The sequence below is a fragment of the Ochotona curzoniae genome, unplaced genomic scaffold (assembly GCF_017591425.1).
Source record: "Ochotona curzoniae isolate NIBS_2020 unplaced genomic scaffold, NIBS_Ocur_1.0 contig_883, whole genome shotgun sequence".
NCBI classification, from domain to species: domain Eukaryota; kingdom Metazoa; phylum Chordata; class Mammalia; order Lagomorpha; family Ochotonidae; genus Ochotona; species Ochotona curzoniae.
In genome coordinates, this window is record NW_024466599.1 from 49,914,765 (window position 1) to 49,935,170 (window position 20,406).

General features: G+C 43.4%; 1 protein-coding gene across 5 annotated transcripts in view; it reads left to right on the forward strand.

The window, feature by feature from the left end:
* KANSL3 (KAT8 regulatory NSL complex subunit 3) overlaps positions 1-20,406 on the forward strand; it is a 47,792-nt gene that overhangs the window by 16,367 nt on the left and 11,019 nt on the right. For 3 of the 5 annotated variants that reach the window (XM_040993498.1, XM_040993495.1, XM_040993496.1), the window contains 12 exons: positions 5,659-5,749; positions 5,870-6,055; positions 11,703-11,834; positions 12,118-12,234; positions 12,466-12,567; positions 12,673-12,744; positions 13,818-13,892; positions 14,075-14,232; positions 17,602-17,665; positions 18,005-18,205; positions 18,374-18,530; positions 19,942-20,019. In XM_040993498.1, coding sequence (XP_040849432.1) covers positions 5,659-5,749; positions 5,870-6,055; positions 11,703-11,834; positions 12,118-12,234; positions 12,466-12,567; positions 12,673-12,744; positions 13,818-13,892; positions 14,075-14,232; positions 17,602-17,665; positions 18,005-18,205; positions 18,374-18,530; positions 19,942-20,019 — 1,433 coding nt within the window. The remainder of the gene's footprint in view (positions 1-5,658; positions 5,750-5,869; positions 6,056-11,702; positions 11,835-12,117; positions 12,235-12,465; positions 12,568-12,672; positions 12,745-13,817; positions 13,893-14,074; positions 14,233-17,601; positions 17,666-18,004; positions 18,206-18,373; positions 18,531-19,941; positions 20,020-20,406) is intronic. The other 2 variants (XM_040993497.1, XM_040993499.1) reach the window with 1 other exon arrangement.

Genomic DNA, 20,406 nt, shown 5'->3' on the forward strand with positions numbered 1-20,406 from the left:
ACCCATGTGGCCTTTTTGGCTGTTTTGAATAAGATGAGCCAGAGGTCAACATATCATTCAGCTTCAGTCAGGGCATGGCAAACAAAAGATCATCTGATCTCATCTAGAAATGAAGAAAAGGCATTTTACACGCATGAAAAGGGAGTAGGTTTAGGTAGTGGGGAGCCAGTTGACTCACCGCAGTTCCCATCAGCTATTTGACTGTTTAGACTTGTATTTAAAATTCTGTCTCCTGTTTTTAAATTTTTCCTTAATTATATCTTTGCATGCTCTTTATCTTAATCTTGGGTTAGATCATTTTTCCCCCTTCTTAATTTTCCAGCCTCCCACGAAGCTGAAAAAATACAGAGAGCATGTTTCAGTTCTAGAATCATTTTGTTTTGTATTCAGTAACAATTCTAAGAACTTTTTCTTGGATTTTGGACTTGTCATCATTGTGGTTTTCAAAATTTAATTCTAGCTGTCATTAGCATATAGTGGTAATTTCTAAATTGCTTTTGAACTATTCTCCCCTTTTGTTCATGGCCTTTTGCTTGCTCTCATCTTTTTGGGTTTCCGAGTAAATATAGAGTAAGAAAAACAAATAGGGGAAACATCCTATTATATGCTAAATAATAGGGTCATTTTAGAAGTGCTATTGGTGTCTCATAAATCAATTACACCTCATTCTCTCTTTGGAATTAATGTTTGAAATGAGATTAATTGGCTTTGAGAAACCTCCAGACATTGTTGAAAGTGAATAAATGTATTCCTGGCTCAACCTGGTTGGCTATAAATGAGCATCATTGCTGGCAGTAAGGCTGCTCTGCCAATGCCACAGATTGATTATATGCATTGTTTCCTTTCTTAGAACTGCAAATTAAAATTTCTTAATCTTTTTTTGTTTGGTTTTTTTCTTTTTTTAAAAGATTTATTTTTATTGGAAGTAAGATATATATAGAGAGGAAGAGGGACAGAGAGGAAGATCTTCTGTCCAGTGATTCACTCCCCAAGTGACTGCAATGGCTAGAGCTGAGCCAGTCTAAAGTCCAGAGTCCTCTGGGTCTCCCATGCTAGTGCAGGGTCCCCAGGTTTTTGGCCGTCCTAATGCTTTCCCAGGGCAGAAGCAGGAAACTGAATGGGAAGCAGGGCTGCCAGGATTAGAACTGGTGCCTATATAGGATCCTGGTGCGTTCAGGTTGAGGACTTTAACCACTAGGCCACGCCGCCAGACCCCTAATTTTTTTTTTTAAAGATTTATCTTTATTGGAAAGGCAGACTTAGAGAGAAGGAGAGACAGAGAGAAAAACCTTCCTTTCATCTGCTACTTCACTCACCAAGCGGCCACAACCGCCAGAACTGAGCCAATCCAAAACCAGGAGCCTGGAATCTCTTTCAGGTCTCCCACATGGGTGCAGGGTCCCAAGTCCTTGGGTCATCCTCAACTGCTTTCTCAGGCCACAGGCTTCCTGGGAAGCGGGACTGCTGGGATTAGAACCAGCACCCATATGGGATCACGGTACATTCAAGGCGAGGACTTTAACCGTTACACTATCGTACCGGGCCCATTAGAAACAAATCTTAAAGGAAAACAAATATATATGTAAATTTTTACTCTATGAACATCTCTAACTCTCACTTGGAAATCAGTCTTCAAGATGAAAAAAGGTTCTTGCAAAAACATTTTAATTGCCAGCAATATTATTACTATTAAAAATATGGATTAATTTCACAAAGAAATCACATACTGCCTTTATAGCTGTTCTCTTGCTGTTGCAGTAGATAGTGTAGGATCCCAGTTAGGCTTGGATACATCTGTGTGTTTGTTTTTACTTGCACAGTAGATAGGCAGATCCCATCTGCCAGTTCACTCTCCCCTCAAAAGGTGAGGCTGATGGGTGTCAGAGCCAGGCGTCTTGGCCCTCACTGAGGTTTCTCATTGACAGGAATCTGATTACTTGAATCTTCACTGTTGGCCTCCCAGAGTGTGCACTGACAGGAAGCTACAATAAGGAACTAGAGCTGGGAATCGAATTCAGGAGTTCTGTTGTGAGATCATCTTAGTCACTAGACCAAATACCTATTCCTTGTTGTATCTTTGTGTTATTTTCATTTTACTTAAACAACAGAGAGACAGGAATCTTGTTCCCTCCACCCCACTCCACCCTAAATTCCCACAACTGCCATCACTGGACCAAAGCTAAGCTAAGCCTCGAACTCAGTTTTGGTTTCCCATCATCTGCTTTCTTCATAGGATTCACATTGGCAAGGAAGCAGAGTTGGAATTGAAACCAGTTATTCCACTGAACCCAGGAGCCTCGGCCTCTCAAGCGGGTGCAGGGTCCCAAGGCTTTGGGCCATCTTTGACTGCTTTCCCAGGCCACAAGCAGGGAGCTGGATGGGAAGTGGGGCTGCTGGGATTAGAACCAGTGCCCATATGGGACCCCAGCGCATGCAAGGCAAGGACTTTAGCCTCTAGGCTATCACACCAGGACTCCTAGAGGCCTTTGAAGGGCAACACTAAATGTCCCCCACCCTACCCCTTAATTGTTCAGGGGACTCAAGGTACATGGGCATCTCTTGCAGAGCTGGATGTGGGCCTGGCTCCTAGCTGGAATTCTCTTGGATTCTGCAAGTGAAAAATTGTAAGGAAAGGGGACATTTTCTTCTTAGATAATTTACAGTTTTTGATGACACCAGAATCACTGTACATGTGAATAACAAAGGGTAGTTTGTCTTTTGTTTGCTGGCTCTGGGCCATGCCACTGTTGTTCCTAGAGGGATGCCCTATAGGAATTAGGCTATCTGTGGTATGGTATGATGGAAGTGATGCTGGTTTGTTGGGAAGTAAGAGGAGGGAAATTGTTGGTTCACTGCACCTTGAGCAGCTTCGTACAATGAAGAACTCTTTACCAGTGAGAAGAGCATGTTTCCATTTTCCTGTGCTCGTGTGCTTAGTAAAGCATAAAGTGCAAGGCTTTGAATTTGGACCGTTACTTACAGAATGCACCATACACACAACCCTCCACAGTTTCATAGGCTGATTTTCATGAGCTGAGGTTGCATCATTTAAACAAAACTGACAAAAATCCCATCCATCCTGGCCTTTAAAATCTGCAGAGGGAGACAAAATAAAAAAATTGATAAAATGGGTAATGTCTCAGATGGCAATGTGAGTAGAAAAGAGAGTAAAGGAGTCTTTGAATAGGTTTGGGATTCAGATAGGGTTAAGTCAAACAAAGCTGTGACTGTGACATTTGAATAATGACCTGAAGAAGCTGAGTGAAGGAGCCATTGTTTCAGATTGAGAACAGGAGTGGCCCAATCTGTAATGCAGGAGTGTGCTGGTGTGCATGGCAAGGTAGGGGACATGATGTGCTGCATGACTAAAGCAAAGTAATTGAGGGGCAGTTGCCTTGCTGGAGGTTGGAGAGGTGGTGAGGGCCACACACAGCCCTTTTGGCTTTTAATTGATTGATTTGGGACCACTCAAGGACTCTGAGGAGAATGTGACAGAGTGTGGTTTAGGTTTTGTGATTTCTTTCCCAAAATGATTTTTCCATAATGACTTTTTAAAAGTCAGCTGCTGTATTTCCACCAATGGAATATGGAGTAGTATGTTTTCATATGCCCTTGCAGCATAGTATTAATTTTTATCCATTTGCAAAATGGAAAGTAATACTTTATTATCTTAATTTGTATTTGGTTAATTTATTTTATTTGGAAGGCAGAGCTATAGAGAGGGAAGTCTTCCATCTTCTGATTTACTCACCAATATAGCATAGCTGAGGATGGGCCAGGTGGAAACTGGCAGCTAGGAGCCTCTTCTGAGTTTCCCATGTGGATGTGCAGGCCCAAACGCTTGCACCATCTTCCCCTGCTTTCCTGGACATTAACAGGTTTCTGGTTTGCAAGTAGAGCATCCAGGACTGAAAGTGGTGTCCATATGGATGCCTAGAGTCAAAGCAGTGGCTTAAATCACATGGCCATAGCACCAACCTTGTATTTCCTAATTTTGTTGCTTTTCTTTTCATGTTCTTTGACTGTAAAAATTCCATCTTTGTAAAATTTCATAGAGCCTCTTTGAATTTTAGTGAAATGATCATTTTCCCACCATTTTGAGTTTATGAATTTTTAAAAGATTTATTTTTTTTTACTTGAAAAAGTTAGAGACAAAGGGGAAGGGGAAAGAGAGAAAGCTTCTGTCTACTGATTCACTCTCCAAAAGGCCACAATGGCCAGAGTTTGACTGGTCCAAAGCTGGGAGCCAGGAGCTTCTTCCAGGTCTTCCCACAAGGATGCAGAAGCTCAAGGATTTGGGCCATCCTCCATTGCTTTCTCAGACCACAAGCAGGGAGCTGGATTGGAAGTGGAGCAGCTGATACATGAGCTGTTACCTATAGGGGTTGCCTTTGGCAGGTAAAGCCGCCACCTAGGTGCCAGTTCAAGCCCCTGTTGAACCATTTCCTTTGAATCCAGCTCCCTGCTGGGAAAGCAGTGGAGAATAACCCAAGTACATGGGCCCATGTACCCTCCTGGGAGACCTGCGTGAAACTTCTGGCTCTTAGCTTTGGACTGTCCAGCTCTGGCCATTGCAGCCATTTGGGGAGTGAATCATTGGATGGGAGATCTCTCTGTCTCTCCTTCTCTCTCTCTCTCTCTCTCTTTTTCTCTCTCTCTCATGTTACCTTTCAAAAGAAAAAAAAAAGATGAAATCTTTAAGTAAAAAAAATGGTAACTTATGTGGGGCAGGCTGTTCAAAAATAAGTTTGCTGTTTGGCATATATAAAAGAAAACGAAAAAATAGGTGAAAAAGTTAGAGGAATTAGTGTGGTGTAGAATATTAGGAAGTGAAATAATGTCCACTTTCTCAGTTATATGTCTATTAAATTTCTACTTTAAATAGAACTCTTTTTTTTTTTTAAGTTTTACTTATTTTTATTGGAAAGTCAGAATTACAGAGAGAGAAGAGACAGAAAGATCTTCCATCCATTGATTCACTCCATAAGTGACCACAGTGGCCAGAGCTGATCCAATTTGAAGCCAGGAGCTGCTTCTGTGTCTCTCACGCAGGTGCAGGGTCCCAAGAATTTAGGGACTTTGGACCATCCTCTACTGCCTTCCCAAGCCACAAGCAGGGAGCTGGAAGGGAAGTGGAGCAGCCAGAATACGGACTGTGCCCATATGGGATCCCAGTAGTTGCAAGGCGAGAACTTTAGCCACTAGGCTACCTCACTGGGCCCTTAAATAGAACTTACTTTAGTCTTAACTTTTAGTACAGAAAAATACTTTCTGAACCTGTCTCTTTTTATGTATAATATAAAGTTTATGAACTGAAAATGCATTCGTATAATGCTATCAAGCTTCTGTTTACTAATGCTTGCTTTGGCCAGTACATAAATCATTAGCCTTCCTTGCACCAAAAGATTGCCTTGTGACTGACCAGTCTTGCCTTTTACAGTGTGTGTATTAATACAAATATATCCCCATTTGACTCCTTGGTCATACTGGGACCAGAATTTAGGTCTTCTGTTTTTACCTCAGATATTTAGATTTTGGTTATATTTGAGTTGTAGTCTTTCATAGTGGATACAAAACAAAAACATAATCTTTGTAGGGTGGACCTTTGTGGGGAGTGTCCCAGGGTGTGACTTTAATTCCTCAGAGTTTCCGTTATAGGACTGGCTGGACAGTGGCCCAGAACAAGCTATTCAACAAGACCCTCAAAGCCCTGCAGTGTGACCGGCTTGCCCGCCTGGCCAATGAAGGGGTAAGATACCGGAATCTGCCCACGGTGGGCTCTTCCTGGCTCAGGCCTCACTGGCTGACTCACTTATCCTTCCCATAACCAAGTGATTCCTGTGTTTCATCACTTCCACTTATCTTTCAGGCTTGTAATGAGCCAGTGCTGCGCCGTGTTGCCGTGGACAAGTGTGCAAGGAGAGTACGACAGGCCCTGGCAAGTGTAAGCTGGGACACCAAGCTGATCCAGTGGCTACATACTACCCTCGTGGAGACCTTGAGTCTGCCCATGCTGGCAGCCTACCTGGATGCTTTGCAGACGCTGAAAGGGAAGGTATGGCTGTGGTTGGTACCTGCCCTGTCCTAGTGATAGCCAGTTTCTTCTTCAGTGGGTTCAAGATGTGGATTGGATAAAGTCACTGCCTGTCCAGCCTGGATGATACATCTAGAACCTACAGGCTCAGTATTGGATAGGAGGCAGAATGTCATCTCAGGTGAGTGTCTTCAGCCCTACCATCTCCAGGATGAGCTGTGGATCTAAAAATCAGAGTTATTGTAGCCTTGCAGCTGTGGCTTGAGTCATTGCGGAGTCAGATTGTCCCAGGGAAGATGCAGGCTCATTAGCGAGGGTATGTGAATGGTGTAGGAAGCCAGCATACAGTGCTAAGTGCCGAGGGATTACAGAATAGGGCAGTGAGTTTCTGGTCTCCATTACAGGATGAGTCTTCAGGAGCACCACTTGGGCTCTAATAACTTGTTAGAAATATATCATGATGTTTCCCTGCTTTCTTGGTTTTGCACAGTAATGCCTTTAGGGCTTGCTGTCATGTTGGGGTCCAGGTTAGGCTGTCCTCGTAGAGAAACGGTGCAGGTTCTGGCTGATTCGATTTTTTTCACTGATCATCTGTGTGAACTCAGCCTAGATTCTCCTTGATTCTCCTCTAAAATGAGGCTGATGATAATACCTATTTAACAGTTTTAAGAAAATTTAATTAATTAATATAAGTAGAGTGTTGGGCACAACATTGAACATGTAATAAACCTAATCAAAACTGTTAATGATCTGTAATAGCTTCCTCAAAGCATCTGGAAATATTTGTACATTTTGCTCCAATGTAAACTAGCTGTGGACAACTTGAATTAACAGCTTTTTCTTTAACAGATAAACTTTTTGTATGAAAATTTATTTTTATTTATTTTGAAAAACAGTGTTAGAGAAAGAGATCTTCCAGTCACTGGTTCACTCCCCAAATAGCCACAGCACTCAGGGATGCCTCATACTGAAGTAAGGAGCCTGGAGCTTCTTCCGGGACTCCCGTGCGGGTGCAGGGGCCCAAGGACCAGGGCTGTCCTCCAGCTTTCCCAGGGCATTAGCAGAGAGCTGGGTGAACAACCAGGTCTTGAAACAACTTCCACATGGGGTGTAGGTATTTCAGGTAGTGACTTTTTATCTGCTAGGCCACAACACCAGTCCCAGATTAATTCAGTTCTTGACTTTTTTTCATCAATAGTTTTTCCTTCTCTTTGGCAGGAAGCTGGCCTTTCTTGCTACTGTAAGTTGCCTGGCTGACTGCTTCCACCAGCTATATCCCCAGAATTTTTAGACATCACTTGGGACACTCCATTTCCAGTCCAGATTCCTGATAATGTGCACCTTGGGAGGAGTGGATAGTGGCTCAGGTGTTTGGATCCTTGCCACCCACAAGGGAATTCATTCCAGGTCTTCCATGTGGATGGCTTGAGTCTTTTTAACTAGCTCAAGATCCTCGTACTTCCTTACTAGCATCCCCACCTGTGCTTACAGTAAACTCCACACTCTCTCATCCCTTGCTGGTACCTATGACTAGAAAGTTATTCTCTCATCTCCTTCTGTTGGAGTCCTGCCTGTTCTAAAGAGCCTGTCTCACTTCACATGCTGTGCTTTATTTACTTTTAAATAATATGTATTTTTTTTTTCAGTTTTCTTTTATATTGCAAAATCAGATATATAGAGAGGAGAGAGACAGAAAGAGCTTCCATCTGATGATTCACTCCCCAATGGCCAGTGCTGTGTGCCGATCCAGGAGCCAGGAACTTCCTCCACATAGGTGCAGGGTCCCAAGGATTTGGCCTGTCCTTAACAGCTTTCCCAGGCCACAAGCAGGGAGCTGGATGGGAAATGGAACTGCCGGGATTAGAACCGGCACCCATATGGGATCCTGGAAGGCGAGGACTTTAGCCGCTAGGCCACGCCGCCAGGCCCACATGCTGTGCTTTAGATGAAAATTAGCTGTGAAATCTTTTTTGTTCTGGACAGTTTGTGTTAGCAGTGTATTTCACTTCCTTTCATGGCAGTTGTCAGCTTTTCCGCAATGTTACCCTAGAGTTTAACTTTTTTTTTTGAAAAAATGGGGTTTTTTTGAGATTTATTTTTATTTGAAAGGTAGAATTCTATACATAGAGAGAGATTGCCATCCACTGATTCATTTCGCTGATGGTCACAATAACCGGAGCTAAGTCAAAACAAAGCCAGGAGCTTCTGAATGTCACTTGTGGGTGCAGGGGCTCAAGGACTGGCCATCCCATTGCTTTCCTAGGCCATAAACAAGGAGTATGATTGGAAGTGGAGCAGCCAGGACTCAGACTGATGCCCATACATGATGCCATTGCCACAGGCTGGAACTTATCCAACTATGCCATGGCACACCAGCCCCCTGTGTGTTTGTTTTTATTGTCATTTGTAGATTAAATATATCTATAGTACTAGCGTGGTGCCTATATCTACAGCGTTTTGTTGTTGAGATTTCATTATTATTTTTAAGGCAGAGTTACAGAAAGGGAGAGACACAGAAACGGGTCTTCCATGTACTGATTTATTCCACACATGGCTTCACAAGCCAGGTCTGGGCCAGGCCAAAGGAAGGAGCTTAGAACTCTACCTGGATCTTCCACTTGTGGTAGGCACCCAAGTACTTGGGCCATGTTTTACTGTGGAGGTGCGTTAGGAGGAAGCTGGGTTGAAAGTGGAGCAGTTGGCAGTCATCGGTGCTTATGTCGGATTCTAGCATCCAGGCAGTGACTTAACACACTGTGCCACAATGCAGGCTCCAGCAGCTCTTGCCTAAACATTTGCTTCATGGGTTAAACTGAGAGCATAGTTACAATCTCTTAGTCTCTCCTGTGGAAATCTTTTTTAGTGTCTTCTAAAATTGAAGCAGCTTATCTTTTTTGAGCTCTTACAGCCTGTGTTAAACTATAGTACTCTTTTATTTTCCTGTTTCACAAAAGTGTCTTTTGCTTTTCTGAAAATCATTTCTAATTAATTAAATTTTCTCTATATCACTGTGACGTTTTGTGGGTAGAATGAATTTCACAAGGTGTTTCAGTGAAGACATCAGCGTGTGAAACCTTTATTTATTTATTTATTTAAGATTTATTTATTTTTTATTACAAAGTCAGATATACAAAGAGGAGGAGAGACAGAGAGGAAGATCTTTCGTCCGATGATTCACTCCCCAAAGTGAGCGCAACAGCTGGTGCTATGCCGATCCGAAGCCAGGATCCAGGAACTTCTTCCGGGTCTCCCACACAGGTGCAGGGTCCCAAAGCTTTGGGCCGTCCTCGACTGCTTTCCCAGGCCACAAGCAGGGAGCTGGATGGGAAGTGGAGCTGCTGGGATTAGAACCGGCACCCATATGGGATCCTGGCGCGTTCAAGGCGAGGACTTTAGCTGCTAGGCCACGCCGCCAGGCCCTGAAACCTATATTTATATACCTATGAAATCACATTTTTAATGAATAGCAAAACTAGATCTGGCATAAATTACAGTATAGTAGGATGCATTTCTGGATACAGTAATACATTTTTTTTTAAAAAAAAGATTTATTTTTATTGGGAATTCAGATATACAGAGAGGAGGAGAGACAGAGGAAGATCTTCCATCTGATGATTCACTCCCCATGTGGCTGCAATGGCTAGAGTTGAGCCCATTTGAAGCCAGCAGCCAAAAGTCTTCCAGGTCTCCCACATGGGTGCAGAGTCCCACGGCTTTGGGCCATCCTTGACTGCTTTCCTAGGCCAGAAGCAGGGAGCTGGATGGGAAGCAGGGCTGCTAGGTGGGAAATAGGGCTGCCAGGGAAGCAGGGCTCCCACACAAAACAAGGATGCAGATCCTCAGACCAGGCGCTAACAACTCCACATCCAGAGAAAAGTTCAGCGCCCAAGCCACTTTCAGCTACCATGGAAAACCACTGCTCTGGCAGCACATATGCCTGAAAGTGTATGTGATCCCTGGGGAACTGAGTGTGTTGGTGAATGGCAACATTCGAAAAGGGCAGCACAGGTCTTCCAGTGCCAAAATGGGATCCTGGTGCATGTAAGGTGAGGACTTTAGCCACTAGGCTACTGCACCAGGCACAGTAACAGATTTCTTTAACATGCTAAACTTGAAAGCAGTTCTGTAGGTAAAAAGGCAGGGGTTCTTTTTTTGGTTTTTTGTTTTTGTTTTTAGTTAGTGATGATCATTGAGAAAATTTACAAGATACAGAAACCTATAATTAAAAATTTCACCTATCACTATTAACATTTTTTTATCCTTTTTTTCTGAGTGTAAATAATTTTATTTTGTTTTATCCAACATTTTAGCAAAATTGCTTCTGTATGTTATTAATGAATTCTTACAAGCATTTGAAAGTGATCCTTAATTTATAGTTAGATGGGTGCAATCACAGTGACTCAGCTGGCTAATCCTCTGCCTACAAGTGTTGGCATCCCATGTGGGTACAGTTTGTGTCTCAGTTACTTTCAGTCCAGCTCCCTGGTTGTGGCTGGGAAGATAGTAGATGACGACCCAAAGCCTTGAACCTTGCACACACACATGTGGGAGACCCAGAAAAAGCTCCTGACTTCGGATAGGCTTAGCTTTGGCCATTGTCGCCATCTGAGGAGTGAACCAGTGGATGGATCTTTCTCTGTCTCTTCTCTGTATAACCTGCCTTCCCAATAAAAATTAATATTTGAATAAACAAAAAAAGATATATATATATATTTTCTTCAAGTAGATGGATAATTTGCCTTAACTACTCTGTTACATATACATTTAGATTTCTTCAGCGTTTTGTATTATTGGTGATGAATTCAGAGTCTATGTAATTTTACCCTGGTGTATTTGTGTTTTTAAGATTTATTTGCTTATTTTTGTTTCATTAAAAACAGAGTTACAGAGAGAGATTCCATCTTGTATCATTCCCCAGTTGGCCTCAGTGGCTGGAACTGGGCCAGCCAAGAACTTAATCTGGATCTCCCATATCAGTGGCAGGAGCTCAAGTACTTGGGCCATAGTCCACTATTTTCCCCCCAAGACTGAAATTGATCCTCATATTGGACAGCAGTGTTGTGGTTTAACTTACTGTTCCATAATGCTGGCTTGTGTGTGTGTATGTGTGTGTTTGCTTGTTTGTTTCTTCCTTCCTTCATTTCCTAGGAAAAGATGGTAGAAGTGGAATCTCGCATTTATACCACTAGATTACTTTGCAAAATATTACAGCCATGTACTTTTCATGGCGGGAACATGCTTTTCAGAGGAGTGTTTATTTGTACTTTTGCTTCCAAGGAAGGCTTACAAGACTTAGCTTAAGTCTTTTATGGCTTATGATGGCTCTTTCTCCTAAGAGCCTGATTGTTGGTGGTGGGAAAGTCTCATTTCACAACACAAGTGTTGCCATTCTAGCTTCCAGATATTTCCAATTTCCTAGAGCAGTTACTGGCTGACTCCCAGCAACCCTGGGAACAACGAGTATGGGAAACAGCCTCCTTCTCACACTCCTATCTTTCACACTCAGCTGGACCAGATTAATCAGAAAACTTGGGGTTTGGATGTGTCTGGGACATGTATACAAACTGAAAGATGCACAAATGAAAAACAATAAAGAAGGGCTTCCTTGACATTCTGGAAAGGGGCTGCACAGGAACACAACAGCATCTTTGTTCTTCCTTCATCCTAGATCCCAACCTTGATTGACCGAATGCTTGTGTCTTCCAACACAAAGACTGGGGCTGCGGGAGCTGAGGCCTTGTCCCTTCTCCTCAAGCGGCCATGGGACCCTGCCATCGGGGTGCTTTCTCACAACAAACCAGTAAGTTGGACAGCTCACAACTAAACTGGCAAATGGTGTTTTATACTGAAACCTTAGAACTTTGGCAGGAAGATAACAGATGCCTTATCTAATCCTTTTTTTGTTATGTGTTTTTTACTTTATAACTTGTTTTATGTAGTGCTGAACCCAGTTTCATAAACAAAGGGTTCTTGGTTAGAATGAGAAAGATACAGTCCTTGGATTTTGTGGAAGAGCACTTTACAATCACGAATTTGTGGGCGTTTTTGTTTGTTTGTTTGTTTTTTGTTTTTTTCCCCCACAGAGCAAACTCCCAGGCTCTCCTCTGATCCTCATCGCCTCCTCGGGCCCCTCCAGCTCTGTGTTCCCCACCTCACGTCGTCACCGCTTCTGGCAGTCTCAGCTCTCCTGCTTAGGCAAGGTATGTGTGAGAGCAATAGGAGCTCTCTCCTGGATGGGGAGATAGCCTTGTAAGATTATTTAAGAGAAAAAGTGCTGAAGGAGGTCAGAGTAGATGAACTCATGTGTGAGGCATTCTTGCCTTCTTGTATTTGATAATCAAATGATACTTTTCAGGGTTGAAGGGATTTTAGAGTGGATTAAGCAGAATTGTGAGATTTGAAGCTTAGCTCTGCTGGCTTTTCTCCTCCAGGTCATCCCTGTAGCCACTCATCTGTTGAACAATGGCAGTGGGGTAGGAGTTCTGCAGTGTCTTGAGCATATGATTGGAGCAGTGAGAAGCAAAGTGCTGGAGGTGAGAATGCCCCCACTTTAGTTCATTGGCACGGCCATCCTTCTGGGCTTGTTCTCCATCCATCTGGGCCCTTAACCTAACTGTCTTCTTTCTTTTCCCATAAAGATTCACAGCCATTTTCCACATAAACCAATTATCTTGATTGGTTGGAACACAGGAGCTTTGGTGGCCTGTCACGTAAGTAATTTCCATCTTATTTGAGGGTTGTTGAGAAACTGGACATTGTCCTAGGATCAGCTGTTACTGCTGCCAGTGCTGCTACTGCTACTGTGACTGCTACATGGATTGCTCCATTGAGGCCTTTGCTGTGCGGCAGACACTGAGCTAGATGCTTTCCTTTTATGATTGCATTGTAGATTGGGGAAGACAAAGTTTAGTGTAACTTTATTGTGGAAAGTTTTAGGCAGAAACAAAAGCAGGGAGAGTAAAGCAGTGTAATAAATCCCTTGGGCCTTTGGCTTAGATTGACAGATGATTAGTTCTTGCACTCCAGGCTTGTTTCACCTTACCCCTGGTGGATTTCTCTTTTCCCTCAGATTATTTTAATGAAAATCACAAGTATATAATTTCATTTATGTGCATTTCAGAATGTGTTACTAAAATAAATTCCTTGTTCTCTGAATGTAAGTACCATACTATTTTCCACCTAAAAATTAACAAAGAATTTTCAGAGGTAAAAATTAATAGCTCTGGAATTTGCTGTTGTGTTCCTGTGCCCTTCTTTATTGTTTTTCATTTGTGCATCTTTCAGTTTGTATACATGTCCCAGACACATCCAAACCCCAAGTTTTCTGATTGATTTGGTCCAGCTGAGTGTGAAAGATAGGAGTGTGAGAAGGAGGCTGTTTCCCATACTCGTTGTTCCCAGGGTTGCTGGGAGTCAGCCAGTAACTGCTCTAGGAAATTGGAAATATCTGGAAGCTAGAATGGCAACGTTTGTGTTGTCTTGTTTATATTTAGCACTCATGAAGAGAAAGGGAGCAGAATGCTTTCAACTGAGGGGCCTGACAGGGTAGCACTATCAGACCTCTCAAACAGATTCAGCCATCTGCCAGGATACTCTTGGGATTTTATTTACCAAGGTGTGGGCTGCTTTGGAAAGATGGTGGTCTCTCTGATCTTCCTGCTGAGTTAGAACAGGAGAGGAGAGAGGGTAGAACAGGTTGGGAGATCTAGGTCCTTCCTGGATTCTGAGTAGGCTAACAGTAAAAATCGGTTGTCCTTTAGACAAGCCATGCTGTTTTTGACAGGTGTCGGTGATGGAGTGTGTCACTGCAGTTGTCTGCCTTGGGTTTCCTCTCCTCACTGTGGATGGCCCCAGAGGGGTAAGAATGGGGCGAAGCTGACTGCTGGGTCCTTGGCCATGGGAGTGGGGGCATGTGTGCCTCGTCCACACCAGTATGGAGGCACCTGCAGTTGCACGCTGACTTACTGATTCCCGAGTAGAGTCCAGGTCAGTGCTTTGTGAGTTTGAGCTGGCTGAATCTAAAACCTGAACTTTTTCTAGGATGTGGATGATCCACTTTTGGATATGAAGACTCCAGTCCTCTTTGTCATTGGTCAGAATTCCCTGCAGTGTCACCCTGAAGCCATGGAGGACTTCCGGGAGAAGATTCGGGCTGAGAACAGCTTGGTGGTGGTTGGAGGCGCTGATGACAATCTCAGGTGAGTGGTTTCTGCCAGAGGCATAGGAGTACCATGTCACAGGTTAGAGAAATGCTGTGTGACAGCAAGATAGCTAGACTAATCTTGTTCAGTTCTGAGTGAAAAGGAAATATTAATTTTTACATTGTTAATTAATTTTAGATTTGTAAGAGGTTGAAATAGTACAGAACATGTTCATAACACCTTTCAGCTGAGTTTTCTGTATGCTAACATGTTATATAACCAAAGTATAATTCTCAAAATCAACATGGGTGTGAAATGTTAATCTACAGACTCGGATGTTTCGCTAATGACCTTTTCCTAGCTCTGAACTCAATCCAGGACCACACATTACATTAAATAACATGATTTCTCTGTTTTGTTTAATTTCATGCACTTTATCCATCTTTCTTTCATGACTGTGACATTCTTGAAGATTGCTGACCAATAGTTTTGTGCACTGCCCCTCAATTGAAGTTTTTGAGATTATTATGATTATGGTGAGGTGTGAATTTTTGGTCAGAGTGCCTCAGAGATGTTATAAATTTCCCCATATGTCCCATCAGGGGATACCTGTAGGTGCTGTCTTATCACTGCTGATAATAACCTGGATTACACGGTTATGGTATTCTGCCAAGTTCTCCACTGTAAAATTACTACTTTTCTCTTTGTAACTAGTAGTTATTTTGTGGTGAGAAAATCCTTTGAGATCATAAGCATGTTCTTTGTCATACTTTGGTTAGGATAGACATGTACAATTAAAGTAATTTTCACAATTATTTTTATTGTTTTGAGGGGGAGAGACAGAGCTCCCATCCACTCGTTCATTCCCCAAATGTCTGCAGCAGCTGGGGCTGAGCCAGGCAGAAGACTAGAATCAGGAACTCAATGGGGTTTGCCATAGAGATGGCAGGAACCCAAATATTGCTGTACCCCAGAGTACATATCGATAGGAACCTGGATTCCGAAGTGGGACCAGGCTTTCAACCCAGGCACTCCATATGGGAGGTAGTGTCCCAAGCGAGGCTAAAATTGCTACACCAAGTGTTCTCCCTGGCCTTTGAAAGCTCTTTGAAAAACAGTTATGGAGCAGTTCACTCCAAATAGCTGCAGAAGCCAGGTCTGGGGCAGGTCAAGCAAAATCAAGACCCAGACCCAGGTTCTTAGGCCATCTTCTGCTGCCCTCTCAGATGCTTAGGTAAGAGCTGGACTGGAAGCTTGAAGCTGGAACTCAAACTGGCACCACAGTAAGGGCTGCCTGTAGTCCTGGCACCTCGAGCCTTCTTTTTTATAGTTCAGTTTTAGAGGTTAATTTCAGGTGTATGTTCTGCCTAGAGTGCTTAAAGCAGTTGCAGCAAATTGTCTCTGTTTTGTCAGCAAGTTTTGGAAAAATCATTCTGACTTTGTCATTTACCAGCTTGTTAGGAATTTAGTATCTGGTCTTTTGATACTCAAGCCAGTCTTTTTGTGTAAATGCTTGTTTTTCATGATGATTGAGACTTTATTTTCTGAATGTTGAATATGACACCATTGGGGGATACTGCCTCAAAGTATTCCTACTGTGGGGACGTGGTCCATTCATTAAGAAAATCCCAGGCAAAATACATTTTTGAAGTAACACTGTTCCATAGTAGACTGTGTTGAGTTGCTGTGAGGGAATGGGGGCAAGATGAGAGTGCTGTTCTTGGGCTGAGAATTCAGAGTGCTCTTGCTTGGAGGCTTTGGTATGTTGCTTAGATTCTGCCACTCTCTGTAAAATGAAGATGTTCTGTAAGATCAGAAACCAGCATCCAGTCAATTCAGATGTCAGAATTTGGAGGCTTAGGAATGTTCCCCATCTTGTCACTTGGTGCTTTTTTTTTCTCTTCTGAGACACCCTCTCCTCCCCTCATAAGAAGCTAGGATCTTACTACTGATTTTTAAAGAAGCGAATGCAGCTGGCTGTTGTCATTTGCTCTTATCCATTTATTTATTATGTTTGTTTGCTTATAAAAAATTTATTCATTTGGAAGGCGGGTTACAGAGAGAAAGAGGGAGAGACAGGAATCTTTCATCTGCTTGTTCACTCCCCAAATGGCTGCAATGGCCTGAGCTAGGCCAGTCTGCAGTCAGGAGCAAGGAACTTTTTCTGGTCTCCCAAGTGGGTGGAAGGGCCCAAGCAATTGGACCATGCTCTATTGCTTTCCCAGACACATTGTCAGGAAGCTTGATCAGAAGTGGAGCAGGCAGGACTGAAACCAGCACCCATAAGGGATTCCGGTGCCTCAGAAAGTGCCTTTATCCACCGTGCCACAGTGCCAGGCCCGTCTTACCCTTTCAGACTGACTATAATCACCTTTTCTTTTCTCCTTCTCATCTAGTTCAGTAATCCTCCGTAATCTGAGGCTGTGAGACTGTTGGAGAACTCTAGATGAAGTCCTAATAATACACAGGTAGTGCTTATTGTGAAGCCCTAGGTTTGGATGTGGGCCTTCTAGAGTGGATCTTCATGGTCTTCACATTTGTTATTTGTTGTTCATAATGACATTATTCATTCACATTCTGTAAATGTGGCAACAGGTTCAGAGCTTAGCTCTGAGGGCTCCTATCAATCTTCCTTGGCCTAGAAAATAACCAGCGTGAATAAAAAGTCCATTTTTACTCTCATGGGATGCTTTGGATTTTTAAAAGGTAAATCATTGGGACTGGTGGCTTGGCATAGTAGCCTAAGCTTCCACCTACACTGCTAGCATCCCATGTGGGCACTGTCTCAAGTCTTGGTTGCTCCACTTCCAACCCAGCTCCCTGTGATTATGGTCTGGGAATGCAGCAAAGGATGGCTCAAGTCCTTGGGGCTTGAACCCATGAAACCCAGAAAAACCTACTGGTTTCTGGCTTCAGATTTAGATTGGTCCTGGCCATTATGGCTGTCTGTGAGGTGAACTGGCAGATGGAAGATCTTTCTCTCTGTTTTTCTCTTTCTGTTTCCTCTCAGTAACTTCATCTTCCAAGTAAAAATTCACAAATTCTCGGGCATGGTGTAATGGCTCAGTGGCTAAATCCTTGCTTTGCATGTGCTGAGATCCCTTATGGTCTCTGGTTCGTGTCCTGGTTGTTCTACTTCCCATCCAGCTCCCTGCTTGTGGCCTGGATAAAGGATGTCCCATAGCCTTGGGACCCTGCACCAACATGGGAGACCTGAAAGAAGCTCCTGGCTTTGGATTGGCTCAGCCCTGGCTGTTACAGCCATTTGGAGGATGAACCAGCAGACTGAAGATCTTTTTCTCTGTCTTTCCTTCTCTCTGTAAATCTGCCTTTCCAACAAAAATAAGTAAATCTCTCAATTTAAAAAATACATTTTTAAATAAAATTTTTTTAAAAGGTAACCATTAATGTCTTTTTGTCTCTTAGAATAAGCAAAGCAAAGAAGAAATCAGAAGGCTTGACTCAGAGCATGGTGGACAGATGTATTCAGGTAAACATGGTTTTCTGCTCTGGGCTCTCCGTTTTAGATTTAGCCTTCTTGTCAGCAGCTTAAAGAGTAATTGGGGCCACTGGTAGGTATAAAAAGGAAGCAAAGTAGAAGAAGAGAGTGGGAAGAAGAGTGGCAAGCTGAGGTGTGAGTGATGCATGGGGAGAAAGGGGCTGTTGGAAGAGTGGTAGAGTGCAGCATGGCTGCCCTAAGGGCAGTAAGTGTCCACTCTGTGTGAAGACCACTGTGTCTGGGTGCCAAAGCCAAGATGGAGTTGTTCTAGTTTGAAGTAATCAAGGAGGCTTCAGCTGTGATAGGCCTAACAGGTTGGGTTTACACTAGGATGAGATTGTGGACTTCCTGACGGGAGTGCTCACTCGCACTGAAGGCCCTGTGGGCTCTGAGCCTCGGGATTTGGATGCTGAGAAGAAGAAGAAGCCTCGTGATGTCGCCCGTCGGGACCTGGCCTTTGAAATTCCGGAGCGGGGCAGTCGGCCTGCCTCCCCTGCTGCCAAGCTGCCAGCCTCACCCTCAGGCTCAGAGGTAGTGGGCGTGAGCGAGGAGGCTGGGCGGGAGAATTTAGGCAGGGGAATCTGAACTGTAGAATTGGTTTCTGTCTGCCTTGTCAGTGCTGTGGGCCTGTGGTTTCTTATCAGCGGTGTTCCAGGGAACTGACCTCCACTTGTATCTTGACCTTCTCACCCTACTTAGGATCTTTCCAGTGTGTCCAGCAGTCCCACCTCCAGTCCCAAGACCAAAGTGACCACAGTCCCCTCTGCCCAGAAGTCTAGTCAGATTGGCAGCTCTCAGCTGCTGAAGAGACACGTGCAGCGGACAGAGGCTGTGCTGACCCACAAACAAGCCCAAGGTAAAGGGTGGGTCAGTGGCCCTTTGGAGTTCAGTCTTGTGCAATTGATGCCACAAGGCAGCTGGGATATATAGGCATCAGACTGTCTCAGGGGTAAGAGGTGCTTTTCCTCCACATTTCTGTCTAGGCAAAGTTAAGTTGAAGTCCAAAGAGCTATGTATTATTAATAGGGTGTTTAACAGCTTTTCTGTCTTGGTGTTCTGGAGAGATTGGGCTTTATGAGCTGCCTACCTGTGTACCAGCCTAAACTCTTTTCTAACTACTAAGTGGGGTTGCTCTTTTTCTGCCTAATTCTGCCAATCATCCCTGCAGTCAGGGAGCTCTGAAATAGGGTGACTGATTTTATCCATCAGATTCCAAGACAATTCAACTCATGTCATGCCTTTTCTTTGTCTTGCTCTTAGAAAATAAAGATTCCCATACTAGGACCTCCAACAAAGTTTATTGTGGTTCTCTGCAGATAGGGTTGAGAGGGGACTAGAAAGTATTTGTATGTTTAGAATTTATTTGAAGAACTGCAGATTCTACGTAAAGGTAGTATTTTAATAAATAGAAATAAATAATAAATAAATAAGTAGAAAGGTGAAAAAACAGTGTTCTTCAGACAAGGTTTCTTGGGCATCAGTGTTTGATGATAGACCAAGAACTTGCCTGAGGGTCTTGGGAATAAGAATGTCGAACGAGGCAACAAGTGGAGCCACTGTAGAGCAGAGAGGTAGGGGCGATAGGAGACTGCTGTGCCAGCTACCCTGTGGGTTTTTTTTTTAAGAGGAGTTCAAGGGCCAGAACTTAACCCAGGCCTCTTGTGAGGCTGCTTCTAACAGTGGTGTTAACGGAGAAGAAAAGTATGAGTGGATGGGTAAAGGCAAACCAGAGGCCAGTGCCCTGCATCTCATATGGATGCTCTGTGAGTTGGATCTTCTTGCGTAGTGGTCAGAGCCAAGTTCTGAGTGGACTGTGACTCCTTGTACTTTTGATGAAGATCCAGTGACCAGTTGTGTCTGAAGGACATGATTGATTGAGAATCTAAGTTTTGGAAAGCCCATTGATGAACTGGATTTGCAACAGGACCCACAGCATTATGGGGAAAATTTGCCATGCAACACAATACTCAAGGCAGGCAAGGATTAGTAGTAGTTAAATTAGTGAGGCTCTTACTACACTTCTGTGCCCTCTTCTTAGGACTTAAATCTTGGTAACAGCCACATGTTACTATCTTCATAAAAAATTTCATCCTTATAGATGATTCCGTGGAACTGCTAATGGCAGAGTCAGGTTTCCGATCCATGCAGGATCAGAGAGCTCTTGTTGACTAAATCCTAGGAACTTTTTCATCTTTTTTCTTATTCCATGTCATTTTCTCCTTTCTCTGGCTGGCTGTGATTCTGTAATTCTTTCTGATTCATTCCAGCACAGTTTGCTGCTTTTCTGAAACAAAATATGCTGGTGAGGAAAGCTCTTCCTCCTGGCGCCTCCTCCTGTCTCTTTGGTGAGTATTGCTCTTTCTCTCACTTTTTTCGTCCTCTGCTTTCACCCTTAACCCCTTATATTTCTTTCCCATTTCTGCTTCTCATCTGCCTCTTAACATGTTTGGTTTCCTATTCTTTCTTCTGTGCAATTCTTTGTCTACAGGCTTATTTTTTGTGTCTCCATTCTTCCTGCTTGCTTCTTTCCATGTGTTGTCCTTTTCTTGTGTTGTGGTTCTCAGTTCTGCTTCTCCTTTACTTACCTGTGCCATTGATATGTGCCTTACTCCCCGCCTGACTTTTTGTTTCTGTCGTGGCAGCTGCAAGCACACGAGCACTCATCAACATAAATCCTGTAGATTCCTTGTCTCTCCCATTCCTTTCTGCTCTGATTTAGTGAGTGCAGTCAT